At 44.9% G+C, this 22,713-nt stretch overlaps 1 protein-coding gene across 4 annotated transcripts; it reads left to right on the forward strand.

Annotated features, from left to right (window-relative positions):
• Window positions 1-162: 162 nt before the first annotated feature.
• On the forward strand, window positions 163-22,293 carry mypn (myopalladin). Of its 4 annotated transcripts, XM_062520088.1 has the most exons (23): window positions 163-402; window positions 1,751-2,815; window positions 6,669-6,844; window positions 6,955-7,006; window positions 7,161-7,740; window positions 7,884-7,955; window positions 8,183-8,324; window positions 8,566-8,589; window positions 9,563-9,679; window positions 9,837-10,743; window positions 11,954-11,986; window positions 12,309-13,538; window positions 13,636-13,777; window positions 15,101-15,181; window positions 16,989-17,210; window positions 17,340-17,489; window positions 17,585-17,664; window positions 17,752-17,881; window positions 18,672-18,879; window positions 19,254-19,419; window positions 19,730-19,863; window positions 20,063-20,103; window positions 20,686-20,813. In XM_062520088.1, exons 2-22 carry the CDS (start codon window positions 1,770-1,772, stop codon window positions 20,083-20,085), a joined length of 5,715 nt encoding a protein of 1,904 aa, XP_062376072.1. In that variant the 5' UTR covers window positions 163-402; window positions 1,751-1,769; the 3' UTR covers window positions 20,086-20,103; window positions 20,686-20,813. The 4 variants fall into 4 exon arrangements, with proteins under 4 accessions (XP_062376072.1, XP_062376070.1, XP_062376073.1 ...); XM_062520086.1 differs by lacking the exon at window positions 20,063-20,103 and having other exon boundaries at window positions 20,686-22,293; XM_062520089.1 differs by lacking the exon at window positions 20,063-20,103 and having other exon boundaries at window positions 10,515-10,743; window positions 20,686-22,293.
• The last annotated feature ends 420 nt before the right edge of the window (window positions 22,294-22,713 follow it).

Below are 22,713 nucleotides of genomic sequence, written 5' to 3' on the forward strand. Positions count from 1 at the left end.
AGACTACCGTAGGTGCTCCACTGATGCAGGAGTCCCTTTACCGACTTCTGCTGCCTGGCCAATGAGGAGGGGCGCTCCCCGCCACATGGTTTCGGGCCACCCCAAAATAACCTGCGACCAGTGTGCTGACAAATGTTGCTACTTTTACTGGTGACAGGTTGCCCCAGCTACTAGCCTTCATATCTCCCCCTTCAAACCCCAAGGTTAACTCTGTGTAAAAAGTAGAGGAAGCACGGGCAGCTGCCCTCGGGCCAGTTTCTCCTGGGGGGCCTTCACTGGACAGCCCCGGAATACGCTCGGCCACGGGACAAAACACACACACGCCCCACGCCACGCACGTACACAGGTGTGCTTCAAGGACTGCCTGATCCAGGAGCAGCCTCCTCCGGGTTGAAGAGAAAGGTAAAGCAGCCCCCGTTGATTCCCTGTCATTACCTGACAGTCACAGTATCCGCTGGACTGGCTGCACTGCTGATTACATTAACTTGTTTGTTTTGGTATGCGCATGCAGTCATCCTGGACGGACTCAGCTCTCCCATGCACTGCCCTGTGTTCACAAGTGGACAGGGAATGCAAACTTTAATGTGACAGTAACCAGAGGGAACCTGGCTGAATACATGGATAGGGGCGAACGCACTCCGGCTCAATTCGTGTCTATTTCTGCTGATTTGCAGCGGGGGGTTGGTAGTGTGTGTGTGTGTGTGTGTGTGTGTTGTGTTTTCACACTATGCATAATGTTCCCTTGGCTTAACCGTGAACCGAAGGCTGGGCCACTTTCATTTCTTCGCTGACTGGATTTTTAAGACTGACTAGATGTGTTTATTATTTGCTTCAAAGTGACAAAGTGATGAAGCAAAGTGATTTTCCCTGATTTTTTCATGTAAAGTGACCCCACGCTATAATTAGATATGACTTGGGAGAGTTGGACTCTGTTTGCAAAGGATTAATGTACACACCAGCTGCCACGGCAGGTCTATTGGAAGGGCATTGCTGCTGCTCTTAATTGCGCTGATTTGAGTGTCAGTAGCATCTGTTTGCCCTATCCCGTTTCGGGATTCAATAACGACTGAGGGCCAGTGTCAAAAACTGTTTAATATCTGTGTGACACTGAGTGCCTGCGTAACTGTCAAGGGATTCAAGCTTTTAATAGAGAAGAGAAAATCAATGAGACAGATGACAGATTGTATTAGGCGTTTTCAATATGAAAATGAAATACTGTTCAGTAAAAAACACAACGTCAATATCCTTTTAGAACAGTGTTTGGGCTTTTCGGGTCTACATATTGTTGTTAGGCTATAGACAGGGTTTTGGGTTAGGGTTTTGTATTTTCTGTCATTAAGACACACTTTGCATAGAGATAAATGAGACAAAACATTAAATGATTTCAAGCACAAGCATTAACCAAGCTTTTATTTGTCTGTACAGTATACAGTATCTTCATTTGTCCTTCATTAGCATGGTTAAAGTTGGTCTGAGTGTGTTGTGGATGCAAACGTTTGGAATAGAGAAGCACAACTAAATATGTGAGTCTGTGATATTTTAAGATGTCAGTGTAATTGTGGAAAGCAATGTAAAACTATTTCTTGAGCTATTTTGCAGTCTCACATCACATGATCCATTTGCACATATCCACTGTAAGTGTCAATAGGTTTGCATGAGATTTGGTCTTCATTTATAGTTTGAAAAATGATCAAGTTGCAGTTGTGCATGGATATCTGATCATGATACGGTGCTATGTTTTTGTTTCTAGAAGCACACAGAACAACAGAATGGACCAGCCCACATCACTGTCCCAGTTTTTGCGGGACAACTACCTGGCGGAGGCCAGAGCTCACCACAGACACGGAGAAGGGGGTCGCTCCGACGCGTCCCCCTCGCGGCGTCTCCTGTACGGGACGCACAAAGGCAAGGCCGAGGATTCTGGGACGCGTGAGGATCCTCAGCTCCCCGACCTGTCCGCTTTTCTCAGTCAAGAGGAGCTCGACAAAAGTGTCAACCTTGCCAGACAAGCCATTGGTCACGAGCCCCACGAGAATGAAAGGTCCGAGGCCAAACCCCTACAGACGGCCCCCTCTTTGGCCCCGGCGGTGACCTCGCCCATTATCAAACCCCCTGCGGACAAAACTGAGACCACCTCACTAACACAGCCGTTCACGTCAAACAGGCCGCAGCTCCAAAACCCAACGCCCCTCCATGACGGTGTCATGAGGAACAACCGGGCTCCCCGGGAGCCCTCTCAGGACTTCAAGCGGCCCATGAGGAACCAGCCGTACGGCCTCGAGACTCAGTCCAAAAAGGAGTTCCTCAACAAAGCGGCCGACTTCATCGAGGAGCTCTCCTCGCTCTTCAAGGCCAACAGCTCCAAGAGGGTACGGCCGCGGTCCTGCAAGGGCCACAGGAGCAGGAACAAGCCCCAGCCGGACGGCATGGCCTTCAGCCTCAACGTGGCCGATGAGCGGGAGAGGCCCATTCACTCCTTCAGCACTGACCCGTCAGAGGCCCTGTGCGGCGAGGACTTTGCCCAACAGGAAGTGGAAATGGCAGAGCAGGAAACGTTCATGCCGGGGGACGATGCCCTGGAGGAGGAAGCTGCGGCCGAAGGGGAGGCCATGGCCGAGGCCGAGGGCGACTCTGAGGCGGAGGCCATTGCTGAGGCGGAGGCTGAGGCCCCGGCCTTGCTGGAGGGCCAGACCTCAGAGGAGCCTGTCTACGAGCCGCCCCACTTCATCCAGAAGATCAAAAGCCGAGAGGTTCCAGAGGGAAGCAAGGTCCAGCTGGACTGTATTGTGAGAGGTCTCCCTGTGCCTGAAGTTCGGTAAATAAAAACACTCAGCCTCAAAAACAAGTTCATGTTAAGATGCATGTAAGGCGGCACGTAGGCCTACTAGAAATGTTTCACAACATTCACTGCGTTTATAGCGGTTGCTTTTAGCTCAATATGTAACTAGCTATTCATAAATAACCGCTATCACTTTACCTCCACTGAACAAAACCCAGCATGGGTCTCTCTGTATGGTGATGTTTTTTTCATCATTTCCCCCAGCATATTATAACATGGATGTTACATGGCTGTCTACTTAGAGGTAATTTATGCTGACAATATAACCCATCAGTTTATGTTGACGTCTGACATTTGATATAGAGCCGCAGCCATGTTCCCTCCTCAGTTTTTGCAATCCTATTTCAGGGACAAACAAAATGGTGTGCGGCTGTGTCATCATGTTAAGGGTTGTTCTCAGAGGAAATCCCACAGTGATATATCCATAAATCATATTCTCGTCACGTCCTCTGAAAATAACTGGTCACGTGCTTCTTTATTTTCATGCTCATTTTCTGTCCATTCAGATTATTTAACAACAGTGTGTTCTTGGTAGGGATTAAATGGAGCTGCCTGTGTGGGGGTAGTAAAGTGGACTTGGAAGGTCTTCTGTAATGTGAAGTGCAGTGGAGTGTCTGACAGGCGACACAAATGGACAGCTGTCACTAGTCCCAGTGTCATTTTATCAGCCGTCTGAGACCGTGTTATGTCAGGAACATTAGATCATCTCAGCTTTGTTAACAGATACATGTGTGTGTGTGTGTGTGTGTGTGTGTGTGGGGGGGGGGGGGGGGTGTGGGTATGTGTGTGTGTCTGTGTGTGTCTGTGTGTGTGTGTGTGTGTGTCTGTGTGTGTGTGTGTCTGTGTGTGTGTGTGTGTCTGTGTGTGTCTGTGTGTTTGTCTGTGTGTGTTCTTTCATATTCCTCTGCTTGTGTGAGTGAGAAAACTGTTGTGATGTTCTCATGATATCAAGTTTTCATTGTCTATAGTACAAATCCTCCCCCTAACTGAAGACCTCAGCAATAAATAGCTGCATTAGAATGCTCCATTCTCAGCATTTGTCACGTGCCTGGTCCTGTGTGCTGTTTGAATTGATAGACAAAGACAGAAGTTACCCAGAGCGGTCAGGGTGAGAACTGGCGGGTGTGACGGAAAGGTCCCAGTGGACAATGTTGACAAGCAGCAAGTATATTTGGCGGTGGGACTTCCATGCTGTGCGGACAATGCGCACATTTGGGTTTTAGTTTCTTACACTTGTGGATGGTATTGGAATTGACTTGAGAGATTCGGTAAGAAAGGCTCTCTAACTTTCAGCGCAGTTTATTTTTTGGGGGGTTATCTTGATGAAGCCAAAGCCAAATGTCTGTGTTAGTTGAGAGTGTGAAAACTTGTTAGCTTGCTAGCTCGTGGTTCTCTTGAATTTGTGATTTGGCGACTTTTCTTGTTCTTACCAAAGATCCTTGAATACCATTGCTTTTTCAACCATCTCTGTTCTTACTCAGCTTGTCAGAATGAGAATCTGCATTATAAACTGACTCATTTCAGCAGATAATTATACTTGTTTTGAGAGAAGACGTTAACCTCCATTACAGTATTATTACTTTTTAAAAAAGTAAAGCCAACTTCCTAAACAAAATTCCAACCAAACAAAAATCATATCAGGCTCTTTTCAGCCTTGTTCGTGTACTTTTTTTCAGTGACGTTTCTAGGTTTGCGTGGTCGTTCAGCACTACCTGGTCAGCAAGCATGTCAGCATGATCATATGTGCAGTAAAACTATGTTTAGCACTGTGTGTGTGTATGCTGGGTATGCAGTCATATTTGTGTGCCTGGTCAGGCTTATCTGGGGCTTCCTGCAATGTTGGCCTGTGTCTGGAGGAAAACTAACCCCCTGACAGGTGCAGCTTGGAGGACCCAGCGAGAGGACTGGCCCACTTTCCTACCACTCACACTGTTCAATTACACACGCATGAGAATGGACATACTTGAGCCAAAGTCTGACCGTACATTTTGATCATGTTACAATAGGACACCCCTGCCACAGCTTATGAGTGCCAGGGTTTGATGTAAGGATAGTGAAAGTTGGGTGATGTGTCAGTGGAATTAAGTAAGTTTTTTTTCTTGCACTTCTCCAGTGTTTTGTTGATTAGGGCCGATTAACATCGTGTTTGCTAGTATTACAGTAGATGCAGTTCAGTGAGACTGTGCTTGAAAATGTTTTCAATAACTCTTGCTTGTTCTCTTAACTCTTGGTATTGTACCAGTGTCACCGTTCAATTCAGTTATTGAGGAAAGTGCCTAATTGTTTCCTTTATTTTACTTGGGACAGATAAGTAGTTGCTGTGGAATATTACCATGTGTATCAGTCAGTGTGCTTTTATATACCTCATCATTGTTGTTATTTTGTCTCAATGTGGAGAGCTAATCCTGTTCAAGTAGTTTCACCACAGATGCTGTATCTGTATCTGAGAGAGGATAGCAGAATGAACCCAGTATTGCCAAATTTTCTAGCGAATCATATAATTTGTGCCTCAATATACTCTCTAGTATGCTGAAATATATTATTGTTAAGAGATTTTATTCACCATGTACATATCTACAATGTATACGCTATGCATACACTATATTGGATGTGTCTAAAGTTTGCTAAACTTTTGGTTCGTTGGATGGCTTGTTGTTGTGCCATGTATGTTCTTGGCACAGCTAATAAGGTCTTGTAATCCTGTTATCTGATATCACTGATATGAGCGGATTCTGTTGATGAGGGTACTGTGATTCAACTAAAGCCTACCTTACACTGACAGACTTTGACAAGATTCTTGAAAGATTCTTGAAAGATTGTAGTCTTTTGAGTAAAGCTTGAATGAGGGGCATTAGTTAAAAGACTACAATCTTTCAATAATCTTTCCCAAAATCTTATCAAAGTCTGTCAGTGTAAGGTAGGCTTAAGACCCATGGCAAACACCATCTCGCTCAGTCACACCTGTTTGTTTATCACTGGGGGTGTTTTACACACCAGCCATGCTTCATCAGCCCAAAATAAACTGTTGCTAATCTTAAAAGCTAGAATATAGCGGTGGGGGCCGAGCACAGGCATGCGCACACAGTCAGGAGCTCATGGCAGTACTGCTGCTGCTGCTGCACTTCCCAATGGGAGATGGACACGGAAAAGCACAGAGGGAAACATAGGATCATTTGGATCTCTTTATGCTTAAATGAGATGGCCTAACAAAGCCATAGCAAGCCAGGCCTTAACTTCAAACTATTTTTAGATATTATTTGGTTTGTGTACTTCTGAAAATATCCTATTTCATGTTAATGTCATGAATATTGACGAAGTATGTATATGTTGTAGTTATATATGCTAAATGTTTATAAGGTGTATTAATCAGGTGCTGTTGTCCACCCAACAAAGGTTTTCAACCTCAGCCACCTAACTGTTTTGACCACATGACAACCTTGGACTGCATGTGTATATTTTGCCCAACTATTACTTTGATGTAAATGTGTAATGATGTCTGTTTAGAAATCAACATTATTTTTCTATGTTTATTTTTATCCCCATATTGAATAATTAGATGAGTTACTGAATAACCAGCAGCAAATGATCATTGCACTTCTAAATGTAAATGTTCTTAAATCCACAAACAATGTCATATCTGGTAGTGCATTACATCTCCTATTTGTCTTATTTCTACATTTAGAATGCTTGAACCATGTATTTGCAAATCATATAAATTGTATTCATTCTTACCAAATGCATCAGTTAAATGACAGGCTTTCATGTAAAGTCATCTGTCATCTGAAAGTCATCTGGTCAAATGTGTACTGTATATACTGTTGTCATTCAGATGGTTCTGTGAGGGGAAAGAGTTAGAGAACAGCCCTGACATCCAGATCATCAACAACGGAGAACAGCACTCCCTGATCATAGCTGAAGCGTTTGAAGAAGACACAGGACGCTACTCCTGCTTCGCCTCCAACTTCTATGGCACAGACTCAACATCAGCAGAAATTTATATTGAAGGTCAGTATTTGATGTCTACATGGGCTCTTTAAGTTAAAGCTCATTTAATTTGCCTGACTCAACATTTTGATATGTTTTGTGGTTTTTTTATCATGTGTCTTGGATTACAGGTGCCTCCTCTTCAGATTCGGAACCTGAGCAGCATTTTGACCCTTTAGCACAGTGAGTTGAGTGTCAGTCACCAAAGAAAACAACACTTTACTTACAAACAACTTACTAAGTTGGGACTGATATCTTTTACAAATCAATTTGTTATCACCACATGGGGAATGGTGACGCTTACCTCTTCTTTCAATGTTCTTGTGAATCCAACCAGGGTGCAGACGGAAGCAGTCCAATCCCAAACCACACTGCCTTCAGCCTCCAGCAGTCAGGCTAATGCGTTTGTTGAGGACTCGTTGTCTACGCCGGCAACCGTTTATCCTGAAGCTGCACCACCCTCAGTGGTTCTCACACCGCCAGCCACCAGCGAGGAGCTGTGTCCACCTCCACCTGCCCAAATCCTCTCCACACCCCTGCCCACACCCCTCCCCACACCCCTGCCCCCTCCCCAGGTGGTCTCTCCACTGGCCCCCCTCCAGCTTGAGCCAGCTCCTCTGACCGTCCAAGACATCGGTGCGCCAGTCCTCCTCGCGCAGGAGATTCCTCTCGAGCCTCCCTTACTCGAGCAGCCAGAGGTCACCCAGGTGGCCGCCGCATCGGTTAGCACTCAGCTGGACTCGAGCCCACCACCACCAGCGCTGCTGCCCCCCCTGGGGGTCCCCTCCTCTCCCCCCGCCCTGACCACCTCCGCGCCTCTGGCCGTCCCCGAGGACACAGCGGCACCTTTGGCTGAAGTGCTTCCCACGTCATCGTTGCCTCCGCTTGTGGTGTCCACCCAGTCCAACGGGCTCGAGGTAGCACTCTGATTCAGACAGTCAATATGCTGCAGAACGTCCTCATTAAGGCAGTGCTACTGCTTTGGTTTTGGAATATTTTTGATTTGCACTTGTTCCTGCCGTTGCGAATTGAGTGTGTCCATTTGTGTTTCTCTTTGAAGGGTCAGAATGGAGGCAGCTATCCACAAGGCTTAGATGGAAGGCCAATCATGGCGGCCCCTGTTTTTACAAAGGTGACCACTTTTGCCAGCAGTAGTTCAGAAAAATGTTGCTTCAAAAATGTTGCTGACACACAAACGTGTAGCAGCCAGTGAAATAAATAACAAGTTCAGTACAGTGTTCAGTATATCCTAGAATATTGATAATTCTTGCTGTAGAAATACTGGTCATGTTGCTGTTTTCCTGTAAGGGCCTGTGTGTGTGAGTCTAAGTGGTGTGTGTGTGTGTGTGTTTGGTTCAGAGTTTACAGGATCTGCTTGCGTCGGAGAGCCAGCTGGTGGTGCTAGAGTGCCGTGTGAAAGGAGTGCCCTCCCCCAAGGTGGAGTGGTACAGGGAGGGGACTCTAATAGAGGACTCGCCTGACTTCAGGATCCTGCAGAAGAGTAAGAGAGACCACACTGGCAGTCCACATTCATTTCACCAAAGATCCTCCACTTTAACCCTCTCTGATTTCACTTTAGAGACAGTGCCTGTTCTTATTTATTTAGTGGATGAATTCTATAGTATGGTACAGTGCACTAACTGTAGAAACGACACTTATTCCAAACAATCTACCATATCTGCAGCACTTGCATTGTCAGGTCTTTTCAGTGTTGTGAAAATGATTGCTTTTCTTTTCTACAGAGCCCAGGTCTATGGCAGAATCAGGTAAGCATTTAACAGGAAAATGTAATTCAACAGGAATGAATGATATATATTCATGTCAAGTGTCTCCAAACCTTTAAGCTCAAGTTTATATAGTGCATTACAATCACTTCTTTTAATCACATATTCAATCAACATCCTTGCTAGAGGTCATTCATACACAGACAGATACATTTAACATTGAGGCGATTGGCCCAGACCCTATTATACAAAGCTCCTGCTGATATATTTCTGCCAAGATAAATTACATAATCAAACAGACCTGAACCAGAAACCTTTGTGTTTGTGTGTGTGTGTGTGTGTGTGTGTGTGTGAGAGAGAGAAAGAGAAAGATATTCATCCTCCCTATCTTTTTTTTTATTGGAACAGTAAGCTTCCTTGAAGAGCCATATTAGTACTTAGTCTAAACATAATTGCACAAATCTATCCAGAACTTTTCTGGTAACTGAAATGTTTTTCATAGCCTGCTGGAGTAATTTACGGACTCCAGTGGGAAGCTTGTGTTCTTGTGTCTCTCTGTGAATGAGAGCCAGTGAGTCCTAACCATATAAGGTAGTCAAACAGGCTTATGTCAAACACTGACGGCCACAGACCCTTTCAAGGTGTCCAAAGCCCAGGGCAGATTTGAATCAACAGTGCTACAGGTTCTTTACCCATTTAAGTAACCCCAAGATGCAGTCTGAGACAGAAGCACATAAAGGCAGAAAGAGTAGACACTGTTGAATGAAAATAAAATATATTCATGGTTGTTTTCTACCAAGCCTTGTCACTTGACACCGTTATCCATGATTTCAGTATTCACTTTTTCAGTATTCCTAATTTATCTTATAACAGGCATCTGTAAACAACAGTCTATGTTAATGTTATCAGTGGTCAATATGTCACGGCGGTGTCATTTCCCTTAGCCTTGTGTGGACACAGCCAAGTGGGAGACCTCTGAAATATGTGTGTGTTTTTTCTTTGTGTAAACCCCAAGAGGAGATATGCACTTTGGTTATTGCTGAAGTCTTCCCCGAGGACTCCGGAACGTTCACTTGCACGGCCAACAATAAATATGGCACGGTCTCCAGTATCGCAGCACTGAAAGTGAAAGGTAACTCTTTGCTTGCTTGTGTGATCTTTACAATGACACAGTACACAGTATGGATTAAAAAAGCCCACATTATCCCACACAGTGGTGTGCAGAACAGTGATTGACTTCATCATTGATGGATAGGAGTGTCCCCTATGTTATTTTTGCACCCTATTAGGCAAAGACACCAAAACAAATCATGTAAAAACACTGTCCAGCCTAAATCTGGAGACCGCACTCAGCACGGTGTCTAAACAGACAGCCTCGGAGTATAAGGCGTCCAGTGTGAAGTCGCAGCTGGACGGCTCCCTGACCAACTGCAGCAAGGCTTACTCCAGTACCCTCTCCCTCCATCCCCTCAGCAGCAGTGGCCACCGCTTAGACGCCTACAGCAGCAGCATGCCCAGCCTTGACCCACTAAGCCTCGGCAGCCCCCACCTTGACGCTTTTAGGTCCACCCTCCCGTGCGCCGCTGACCACCCCACCAGCTTCAGTATGCCGCGCCTCGACCCGCTGAGCATTAACCAGAGCGCCCCGCCGTACCAGCCCCCCGGCTCCGTCCCCCTCCAGCTAAACGCCACCGTCCCCAGCCTCTGGCCTAACAACCACCACGCGGCCGACCGCGGTCCACCCACGGAGCCCGGCCCCTTCCCCGGCCCCTTCCCCGTCCCGGCAGCCCCCGCTGAGCCTCTAACCTCCTGCCTCAAACCCCAGCTGGACCAGCCCTCAGCCCGAGACCCCTCGGCCCCGTCGTCCTTCCTCTCCTCTGACCTGCTCAGTGGCGCCATGTCTCTGCTCTCGAGGGCTGAGAGCAGAGCCAAGCCGCCTGAGCCCAAATGTACTATACCCCTCCCAGATCCCCCGGCCTCCTGCCTTAAGTCCCGACCGGAGGGCGTCCTGGTCAACCACAGAGAGCCACGGTCAGCGTCGCGTGTGGGCCTACGGGTGCACTTCAGACTTCCAGAGGATGAGGTGCAGGAGGAGGAGGAGGAGGAGGAGGTGGAGAGTGAGGATGGATCCAGCACACATGAGGAGATGTACTCTTCACCCAAGGAGCCACCCCCTGTCCTGGCCAAACCCAAACTGTAAGTACCCTGAGGCACCCTGATGGGAGGCACATTTCATTTGACTGAATATTCATTCATGATTTGTTGCTCTCTGTTCATTCATATTATGCGGCATGTTTTATAGTGCTATGTAGTGTTTTATTATGAACCTAGAAATTGCCGTACTCGAAATGAATTCATTGCCAAGTCAGCTTCAGATTTAGCTTGTTTAAGGGGTTTAGTAGAATCTGCACTGATCCTCTCCCTATGAGCATGACTGAGAATTCCCAGTCTGAAGAGCTGCAGCTCAGTCAGTGTTGCCTCTATATTGGGAAAAGTAAACATTCACCAAAGGAGGGCTGAGCCTGTGCTCCCTGTACTTGCTGTCAAAGTAAAGTGGTCCAGTCGGAGATTCGCTCATGCCCTCTCTGCATTATGTGGAGTTTTGCGCACTGGAAGGCCAAGTGGGGGTATTTCAGAAAGTAAGTGCAATTTCTTGTTGCTCTGCATAGAACACAAGGTTTCAGCTTAGTGTGCAGACAGACTATCTATTTTGCAGAAGCTTTTTTTTTTTTTTACATCAACCTTTATCTTCCATTCCCACTTATTTATTTTTGTAAATAAGTATCAGGTAGTATTTTTGGGGTGTAATAGAATATGTCAGTAAAGGAACAAGAGGTTCAGTACACTTTCTGGGGGCATAAGAGGGCATTTATTTGCAGAACTTTTCTGTGAAAGTAAATGGCAGATGAGCTTTTCTTAGAATGAATGTTCTCACAGGTTCTAAATGCATTCAACATGATGCATTTAGCTTTTTTAATACCGAAACAAATGAACACAAATATTGAAATCAAGAGGGGGAACTTGTGATTCTCAAGCTACTGAAGGGTCTGCATGGCATAGCATAGTCAGCAGCATAGCATGTGATACGTAGAGGGAGTGAGGTGCTTAGGCTGCAGAGTGAAGTGGCATCTGTTTGTTGTGTGGAATGTTCAGGATATTCCCCATATTGAGTGCTTGGCAACAAAAAAATGGTGGGAATTGTTTTTTCATGTCTTTCTTCAGTTAGGTGCGATGCCCTAAGGCATGGCTGATGCACCAGAGAGTTCATTTGTAGCTGCTCCTTTGTGAAAGAAAACCAGGCTAATATTGTTTTGAGGTTAAAGTTGGCTTACAACCAAGTACGTCTGTGTTTCTCTCCTTCTGTTTGTTGCCCTGAATGGTTTCCATACTGTTGTACTCACGGTAGTGTACAAAATGATCAAGGACATACTTTTATAAGGTGAGAAAAGATTACTTTTCCACTGCCTGCTATTATTGTAAGTAGTAGTAATAGTAGCAGCAGTAGTAGAAATAGCTGTTACATTTTACAAACCCAGTATATTTCCATTCAGTACTGAGCCTCCTATAAATGTGCAAATGTAGACAATAGAAGTCAAAAATTCACCTCACCCTTTGTCATGTCATAAAGTGTGTGTGTCAATATTGTGTTTGGTAGACTTATTAATGTTAATAATAGCACTGTTTGGTTCAAACCACAGATCTGAGATAAGCATTTTAAGTCTGTATTTTAAGCTTTGCTGGCTGGCTGTGCTCTTCTGCAGGGACCCCGTTCAGCTCCAGCTGCTCCACAACCAGGTGCTCCTGGAGCAGCAGCAGGATGGCTCCCCTCAGGAGCCTGCAGCTGCAGCAGCGCCGCTCCACACACCTTTCACGGACTCGTCCTCTGTGCTGCCCATAACACATGCACCTGTACAGGCCAGGCCAGCCCCGACCCCCATCCCGCCTCCCCAGGTTGACTCTAGGCTGGTTCCCCAATTCAGTCCAGCAGCTCCTCCTGTTCTATCTCCCATGATGCCTCGAGTGGCGTCCACCTCCGCACCTCCCGTTAGCATGTCTGCACCCCCAGTGCCCAAGCTGGCAGCCCCGCCAGTCAGCCAGATGCCCCCAATGAATATGGCTGGCATGAGTGTGAGTGCCGCCCCTCTGCCCCACATGAGCATGGCACCTCCGCCCCAGATGAGCCCCATGCCCGCTCCAGCCATGAGCATGGCCCCTCCCACCTCTATGTCACGCCCCTATAGCACGAGCTACATGCCCACGGTGGGTTCTCCGCCCGTGCCCAAGTTCATGACCGCGCCCATGTCGCCGATGAGCGTAGCCCCCTCGTCCTACCCCAGCGTCAGCTCGTCGATGCTCAACATCGCTCCGCTGACCCCTCTGTCTCCGGTGCTGTCCAAACCCCCGATGGCGCCGCTGAGTCCACCTCCGCCTGTAGCCCAAGCTCCGGCGCCCCAGCACACCCTCCCCCCGCTCCCGCCGGTCAGCTCCCTCTGCACCGGCGCCAGCAACTCCCAGAGCTTCAGCTACGCCAGGCCCAAGGAGTTCATCGCCGCCCAGACGCTCTCCCCCGTGAGGAGCCCCTCTCCCACGGAGTCGCCGGTGCCCCTGCTCCACGAGCTGGCCGCCGAGCTCAACCTCAAGCTGGCCCGGGAGATCGGCTCTCCGCTGAGCCCGGCCTCGTCCGTCTCCAACTTCCCCATGTCTCCGCGCGTCTTCCACACCAGGGTGCTGGAGCCCCCCACGAGCCCCACCAGCGCCACCAGCCCCACGTACGTCTCCTCCCCGACTATGGTTCCTCCGGCCTTCCTCAACTCCCCGTTTCTACGAGCCCAGTCGCCCCCCCAGGCCTCGTCCCCGACCTCCAGCAGCTCCACGCCCAGCCCCATCCAGAACCCCGTGGCCTTCCTCAGCAGCGTCCTGCCCTCGCTGTCCTCCCTGGGGGGATCCCAGTCCACTAACTCCATGGGCCTGCCAAAGAGGGCCCCCATTGTGTAAGTATACCAACTCACCCCACTCAAATGTAGAATTTAACTTTGTCTCAGTTGAGGCTGCTTGACACATATGTGTTGTCTTGTCTGAAATGGTCAGGCCTCAGAGCATTCTGAGGAAGACAGCGCGAAACCAGCGGCTTCCATCAGATGAGGATATCCGCGAGAGTAAAGAAAGCCTCATTCACGATATCGAGAAAAAGCTGAGATTTAAAGAAGACACTATGCGCCAAGGGCCACAGGTATTAGACTTTTTTTTGTCACTCTGCATATTAAATTGGTGATTTTAGTTAACTTGTGTATCTCTTCTTCAAGTGAATAAACACAGGATGTGAATAGTAATCAAGGCATGTTGCAAAATGAATGTTGCATTTTGAGATATAGAGGCAATGAGAAATCCATTTAAAATCTATGACTTATCACAATACAGAAAAATAGAATTGCTTATTGAATTTGTGTGTGGTAGAGGTCATGAAAAACATCAGAAATGTTGAAAATAAACAAGGATTCCCCATACAGAAAAAAATATATTGAAATATATTTTAAAATTATATTGAAATATATTTGTAAGGGTCTAAAATATATTTGTGAGCCAATTTTTGAATATTTACATATATCTAAAAAATATGTTGTGAAAATATATTTCAAATATATTTTTGTTGTGTATGGGCCTGTATGGGCATATGGAACAAAAATATACAGAAATGGGCATACAGAAAAAAATATATTGAAATATATTTTAAGTGTCAAAAATATATTTTTTGGACCAATTTCAAATATTTATTTTACATATATTTCAAAATATATTCTGAACATATATTTTTTTCACATATATTTTGTCTATGGGCCAAGGAAGGCCATATGAGATCCAGCATATACAGCATGCAGTATAGATTTGTTTCTGTGGTTTCTTTACAAAACAAAAATGTCTGTTACATGAAATCAATTTACAAGAACACAGGAACTGAGTAGTGTTTTTCTTCAGCCAATCAGCCATATATAAAGATTTGAGGAATACATTTCTAACTGCAGATAACCTACACCAGACCTTCAGACATTTTTATTGTACATTTGATGTCCGCACTCCGCACACTACAAAAGGAGCTTGTGTCTGCCAAAGCATTAGCCACGCATTCCATACAGGCTGGATTCACAAAGTGAGCTTCTTCATTCTTATGGGGCCTACACCTTTAAGACTTCAAAGTAATGAACATCAGTTTATCCAGGAAGACACATAAGCTTTCCAAGAATTTTATTCAGGCATACAACGGCTAACTGTATACATCCCAGCGCAGGGCTTAGATCTTGGATCTGCATAGTGCTGAACCTTCTAGAAGCACATACTGACCTTTGTCATGTCTTGTCATCTTCATCATTGTTGTCATCATCATCATTCAACAAGTAACAAGAATATTCCCACTCCTACAAATCTAACTAATCCAATCCCTACTACAGTCAGTGTTCAGGGCCTGTGACTGAGCCATAAGAATCCAGCGGGAATGTGAGTGGAATGTCTGTGTCTCATATCAAATCTCTCTTCATCCTTCATCCCTGTCCTCTCATAGAAGCTGACTTATGAGGGGAAAGCAGCAAGCAGACCTCTTGGACCAAACATTCCCACTGCAACTGTCATTAACTATGACGAGGTACAAACGCAGCATCCCTCTGCCACCCACAACGCTCTGCTTACTAGCACAGTGGGAAACATACAGGGGTGTGGTGGAGGTGGTGGCCCTATATAGCATCCGCTTTATTCACTCTCTCTTTTCATCCATTCATCCTCCATTCATCCCTCCATCCTGTAATGTGATGTGGGCGCTTCGGCTTCTGTTCATTAATAATCTGATCTGCATGGATAATCACTGTTTAGAAGATAACTCTCATATCACTGCTAAACCACTTCTGCCTCTTGAGCTCATAGTCACATACCCCAACTAGACAAAAGGACTCGTTTACAGACAGGTTGCTCAATGTAACTATAGATGGGTGACTTGTATGTGAAGTTAGTTCATTAACTCATGAAAAGGCATTGACATGTTCTGAAGGGTAAGTACACTGGTTGGCAAAGTGATTATAGAAACTGTAAGTAGCTTGGAAACACCCAGACCTTCACAATAGTACAATTGGGAGTGGGCATTGAAAAGGTTCATTGACTTACGACTTCCAGCAGGCAAGACGGACCTGCAGAGCACATCCCAAATTTGCCGAAAGGTCGTATGAGTATTCCCAGGCTATAGTACATGTATAGATGCATAGTTTTCTTGTCATCTCTCTCTCTGTCAATCTCTATAGTTGAATGTCAGTGCTAAGACAGAAATACAAAACAGATATGGTGAAGTAATCTATACTCAATTTATGCTACCTTTCGTGGGGTAACAAAAAGGTCCCAATTCACGACACACACACACACACACACACACACACACACACACACACACACACACACACACAGATGCACACGCACATGTGCGCACACTCACACACACATACGGATATACTGTACATGGATGATGCAAATCCCTAATTTCCTAGTTTACAAGAAACTACAAATAATTTTGTGAATTTAATGAACAAATAATCTTATTTGATCATTGAAAGTACCTAAGAACAATAATCAAACAGTATCATGTTGTGGTAAATAGTTAATCATTGACTAAAAGACTTAATGTCTTATTTCAGTCTGTTCTCTGCTTTCCCCTCGTCTTTACCAGACTTTTTGAAATCATAACATAACTATCTTCTTTTCATTCATGAAAAAGAAGAGTTTGATATCTGATTTCTCGAATACTTATAAAATGTGGACTCTATAATGCATTTGTCCATTTTATAAGTTGCCTAACTGTATAGGTTATATTGTCCAATAGCTATGTCCTTGTATTTCTACGTGGTTGGTTTCTCAGTGCCTCTGTAACTGCATTGTGTCTGATCGACCGCACCTGCTCGCACCTGCACCTGCCCAGACTTGAACCCGCAACTTGCAGCATCTCTGGATTGGAGGCAGGCATGCTAGAAAGGGATATACAAACTCATGGGTGCCAGCATTTCTTACTAAAATGTCCCTGGGAGGGAGGTTTACTTTACGCACAGACAGTGCAGCTATTGTACCAGCTGGCTACCGATACACCTCTTCTCATCCAGACTGACTTGCAGAATCTACTCATTTGTCATGCAGATCTAGAATGTTTATATTATGGTGAGATGAATAGATAAACAGACTAACAGTAGATGTGCCAGTGTTAGTTAAGATGTGGAATCAGCACACACATATATTTGACTGATCATTTTAATACATTTATATTAAATTAAGGATTTTAATGGCCTGTGAATGAAGACACAGTAAAATGAAACAGAGTATATTAAATGTGTATATTTCATAGTAGGTAGTTGGGCAGTATTGGGTAGGTTTAATCAAATCCTAGAGAAACCCTACGACTCTTCGCTGTTTCTCTCCAGGAGTACAAGGTGTCGAACTTCGAGCAGAGGCTGATGAGTGAGATTGAGTTCCGTCTGGAGAGAACCCCGGTGGAGGAGTCGGACGACGACGTGCAGCACGACGAGATCCCCACGGGCAAGTGCATCGCCCCGCTCTTCGACAAGAAGCTGAAGAACTTCCGGGCCATGGAGGGAGCTCCTCTCACCTTCACCTGTAAAGTAGTTGGAATCCCCTTCCCAAAGGTGCAGCAGTGGCATCTCATACTCCCCTCCTCCCACATATCCAATAACCCTGTTAGCCAGTGAGGCATTTCACAGTATGGACACCACGGTGTCCATGTCTCGTGATCTATTTACATGCTTCCTCCCTAGGTCTACTGGTTCAAGGATGGGAAACAGATTCTAAAGAAAAACGATCACTACAAGAAATACAGGGAGGGCGATGGAACGTGCGCTCTGCACATAGAAGCAGTCACCAATGACGACGACGGCAACTACACAGTCATGGCTGCCAATCCACAGGTATGTCACAGCTTTGTCACAGCCTTGTCACAGCTTTGAGACTCAGCATTGATTACCATTCAGAGAGCACATAGTCAAATCCGTTTGTACCTCAGGGGAGGATGAGCTGTTCTGGCCACCTGATTGTCCAAACGGGTCCTGTTCGGAGTCGGCAGCAAATTATCAACTCTCAGAGGTGGGGGCAGCTCAAACAGTAAGAGTTATTACAACTAGCTAAACATAATGGTGAGTGTTGGTGACCTGGTGCTCTCCATTACCCTAGAGTACGGGCTCGGGTCCAGGAAGTGGAGGAAGGAGAGCCAACCCAGGAGCGCTTCTTCCGACCTCACTTCCTGCAAGCTCCAGGGGACATGGTGGCGCATGAGGGGCGGCTCTGCAGACTGGACTGTAAGGTACGTCACCCCAACATCAATACTACACCTTGTACTGTACATCAAAACTGTACATACGTTAAGCAATAACTAACCAATTGATAACAGCAACAATTTGCCCGAAGAACTATTGTCAAGTCTTTGGATGGTGTGTTCTTTAGGTCATACGCCAACATAATATGGACATCTTTAATGTTTGTCCACAATACAATATAATGATAATACTGTATTATCATTATTGTACCATACTGTCAGAGGTGTAGGGTTACAGAAAGTATACAGAATAGAATGATGAAAGATGAAAAATGAAATAAAATGAATGATAAATGATATGCTCCTCCTCTGCTGGTTGGTATCGGGTAGCTATGAGTAGGCTTGATCTGGGATGTCTTGCTGTACCGTAATTTCCCGACTATTAACCGCGGCTTATACATTAATTTTGCAAAATTTCTTCAGCTATGAGGTTAATACAGGGGGGCAGTTAATATGGTGTTAATATGGTTTTGTTTCTTTTAACTTGCATAGAACACTGTCCTGCGGCTTATACACAGTGCACCTTATATGCGGGAAATTACTGGTCAGAATTTGCCATGAATACCCATCACGAAGAGCAGATTTAAACGGTTGCTGTTTAGAGTAAATATAGCACTTTCAGTGTAAAGATATAGCACTATCTGTAGCCTGCCGGATGACAACCATGATGTCTCTTCATGTACATGTTGAGTAGGATATGGGATCCAGGATTGACTGTGTTTATAATAGCTCCACATGTACTGTACTTTGTGTAAATCTGTGTCTTTACATACTGAAGGTGAGTGGGTTGCCGAACCCAGAGATCATGTGGCTCCGGAACGGGCAGCCCGTTTATCCGGACTTCACTCACCGGATGCTGGTGAGAGAAAACGGCATCCACTCGCTCCTCACGGACCCGCTGACGAAGAAGGACGCCGGCACCTACACCTGCATCGCCTCCAACAAAGCTGGCCAGAGCTCCTTCTGCCTTGAGCTGAGAGTCGTGGGTGAGCTGCTCTTCCTGGGAACTTGCGCTGCATGCACTAGACTAGAGAAATGAGCCGTCATGACGATACTGTACATACATACCTACTGTACCAGTGTATTTGGAAATGTTTATTGAAAGAGGGGGTGTCTGCACTTAACCATAAATGGTGGCTCCAATAGAGAGACGGTGATTACATAGTGCAAGTGCTTTTTTATTTTATTTATTTCATTTTTTATTGACTTTCATAGCAATTACAAACAAACAACAACAAAAAAACACACATAATGAAGACAACCCCCCACCCCCTTTACTCCCCCAAAAAAGAAACAGCCATCCAGATATCAACATGTATAATCTGGCAAAGTGCAAGTGCAAGTGCTTTTTGTCTTTCAGAGAAAGAGATGAAACACCCGCCCCAGTTTGTGGAGAAGCTGCAGAACACGGGCATCGCCGAGGGCATCCCCGTCAGACTAGAGTGCCGGGTCGTGGGCATGCCGCCACCTGCCATCTTCTGGAAAAAAGACAATGAGACCATTCCCCACTCTAGGGATCGTATGAGGTAAACATGCCACTCTCAAAATGAATGTGTTGGAAACAACACATCTCTGTGTCCAGATAGGGACAACACAGTATGAGTTGTTTCCAACACATTGCTTTTGTTATTTGTTACACACTATGTGTTGAAAGTAACACAACTTGTGTCATTTTTTTTAACACATCTCTGTGTCCAGATAGGGACAACACAGTTTGTGTTATTTCCAACACATTCGTTTTAAGACTGTGGTCTTGAAACTATACTTTCAGATTATGCCAAAGCAAATTGGCCAGTAAAGAAGCTAAATATGTGTCTTTGAATTGTCCTTACCCAGCATGCATCAGGATGCCACTGGATACGTTTGCCTTCTCATCCAGCCAACCAGGAAAGAGGATGCTGGGTGGTATACAGTTTCAGCCAAGAATGAGGCTGGCATCATTTCATGTACAGCAAGGCTAGACATTTATGGTAAGAGCACAGCATTTATTGTTACACCTTTTATTATAAATTATTCTCAATAGGTGAGGGTTTCTTAAACCAGCTAAAATGAAACCTGACATTATATCATTAACCAGTCTTCCGCCATGATAGAAACTGATCCAATGCTAGAAGCTGATCTGATCTATTACATTTTTTTAACATTTTAACAATGTCACTTCTTATGTAGCTTCGGCAGCTACATTCAACTGATCACACTGCTCAGAAAAGGTAAATTCACTGTACAAGGGAGCGAATGGTTGTTCTAAGACCGTAATTGTGCATTCTAAGTGTTGTAGAAAAACAGTTCTTGTACTACCGGAGATACAAGGTGATCTCAGAGACGAACTCTCTGCCAACCATGTCCTTGGTCAGTCATGATGACCTGTGTCTGGTTTACTAATGTCATTCAACCTCAGAATCATGCTATTCTGGTTCCATGCTCTTTCGTCAACAGTAGTTCTGCATGCAAGGCATGGTTGGAGCCATGTATCACACTAACACTCCTCAACTCCTGCAGTGTTTTCTCATCGTCATCACATAGATCATCCTAGGACACTTGTGACTACTGGTTTGCTCGTCCAGGTTGTGTGACCAAACGTCGCTTGTTTCTTTTCCGTGTCTGTTTCTGTGTGTCTCTGTGTGTGGGTGTGTGTGTGTTTGTGTGAGAGAGAGAGAGAGAGAGAGAGAGAGAGAGAGAGAGAGAGAGAGAGAGAGAGAGAGAGAGAGAGAGAGAGAGAGAGAGGGTTTTGTGTGGTGTGATGGAGAGCTTAAGAGAGATTCTGAGGAGCTTGTGTTCATTCGTGTCCCCAGCTCAGTGGCACCAGAACATCCCTCCACTCCCCCAGAAGAAGAGCACGCGCCCGGTGAGCCGATACGCTGCGCTGACCGGCCAGGGCCTGGACATCAAGTCAGCCTTCCCCTCCAGCGACAACTGCCCCATCCTCTTCGCCAGCTCCCCCACGGAGGCCACCCTGGAGAGCGAGGAGCTGTAAGGAGGGGTGTGGGTGGGGCAGGAGGAGGAGGAGGAGGGGGGGGGGGTCTTTGGGACCCCCACCCAGCCAGTTCTTGACCCCTCTCCCTTCCCTCAGACACCACCTGTAGACTGTACCAGAACGAGTCTAGTATGTTTTTTTGCAGTTTGATTGTTGTGGTTGACTGTGCTTTCACAGGGTATATTCAAAGAGAGTAATTGCTAGTCAACGATGCTGTTGTTGCTCTTCGGTCATCTCTCTATTTTGTTATGTTCGTCCTATCAGGCACGTTGATGAAAAAAAAAAAAAAAGTCACAGTTTGCTGACAGTAGTGACCTTCGTGTGAGGATCATCTCACCGCTTAGTGATGGGGTTGCATAGAACGGTACGGTATCCTACAAGTGGCTGCCAGTGGTGGAAAGTACAGTATGCAATGTCATGAGTGCCATTTAGTAATCTCGGTCACTCATTTCAGAAAGCAGAGGATTCATCTCTGCACCATTCCAAATGAATTAAACTAGATATTGCTGATCGATAGCTAAACTGGTTGTCGGACTTCTCTTCTTTCTCCACTGACTGCCACTTGAGGTTTACCAATCACAAATGTGCTGGTCTTTGTCTATTTTTTTTTTTTACTCGTACGTCTTTGATATTTGATTAACATGTACACACATGTTGTTCAGATAACCTGGATGATAAGATGGTAGTTTAGCATGACTTCAAAGAGCTCACAAATCATTTGAACTGTGGCTTCCATTTAATTTGGGAATCTTCCTGCTTGATGCTATGCAATTCTATTGGAATATTCTGCAAATCAACAGATTTGAATCTCCTTTTGGATTTTGCAAACAAATTCAGAAAATCCGGTACATTTGACCACACCAGTTGCCTCTCAGTAATTATACACAGTACTGAAATTATACCAGTGTTGCATTATTGTAAAGATCTTAATATCTTAAGGAGTGACTATGACTGCATAGTTCAAACACATTATCATTTTTCCATTGTTAGAACATAATCTTTATTTACTTAAAAGTGACGGCCTCCATAGTCTTGTGGAAAGGTAACAGATTAATGCATATTAATGTGCTAAATAATGAACTGAAGACTGAATACTACTTTATTTCTCTTACTGAACGTTTGCACAACACCTTAGATGAGAGTTATTTAATATACAATATATAAGATATATATAAAAATGGCCATTTTGTGAGTTACAATTTTGTCAACATATATGTGCACTCTTCAAGAAAGCTTTATTAGACGTTATTGAATGGGATTCATTGAGAGCCGTGTATGCTGGGTGGGTGGGTGTGTGGAGAACACTTGAGTTGAAATGTTATTTAATAGATTTTATGTTTTAAGGCAAATATTCAATTTGTGTAAAGTTGCACCATGTAAAATAGATGTCTTTTTCTGTGAATAAAGTTCTATTTATTCAAAGAAATGTATTACATTTGTACAAACAAAGTACATCTCACACAGTTCTAAATAATAAATATCAACAATTACATACTCTTTATCATCAAAGCATTTCTTTTAATCTGCCACTTTTACTAGATCTGAAAGGATACGTAATAATAACTCATATTTCATTATGCCCATTCTCCAATTCCCATCTTTTATGTCATCACTTTAAATCACATTTAATTAGCATTTAATTAGGTAGTTTTGCAGCAAAAACCAATTGGCCTTGATAGCGAAATTGGCCATGGACCAACTATTACAATAGCCTTTTTGTGAGCAAATCTCACCCTCTTCATTAGCTAATTAGGCATTAATAATCTTGCTAGCTATTAGAGGAAGAAAGTTCAAACAGGCGTAAAATTGCATTCACCTTGCTTAACCAGATTACGGCCCACAGTCT

Source organism: Sardina pilchardus, chromosome 18 (assembly GCF_963854185.1).
Source record: "Sardina pilchardus chromosome 18, fSarPil1.1, whole genome shotgun sequence".
Classification (NCBI taxonomy): Eukaryota; Metazoa; Chordata; class Actinopteri; order Clupeiformes; family Clupeidae; genus Sardina; species Sardina pilchardus.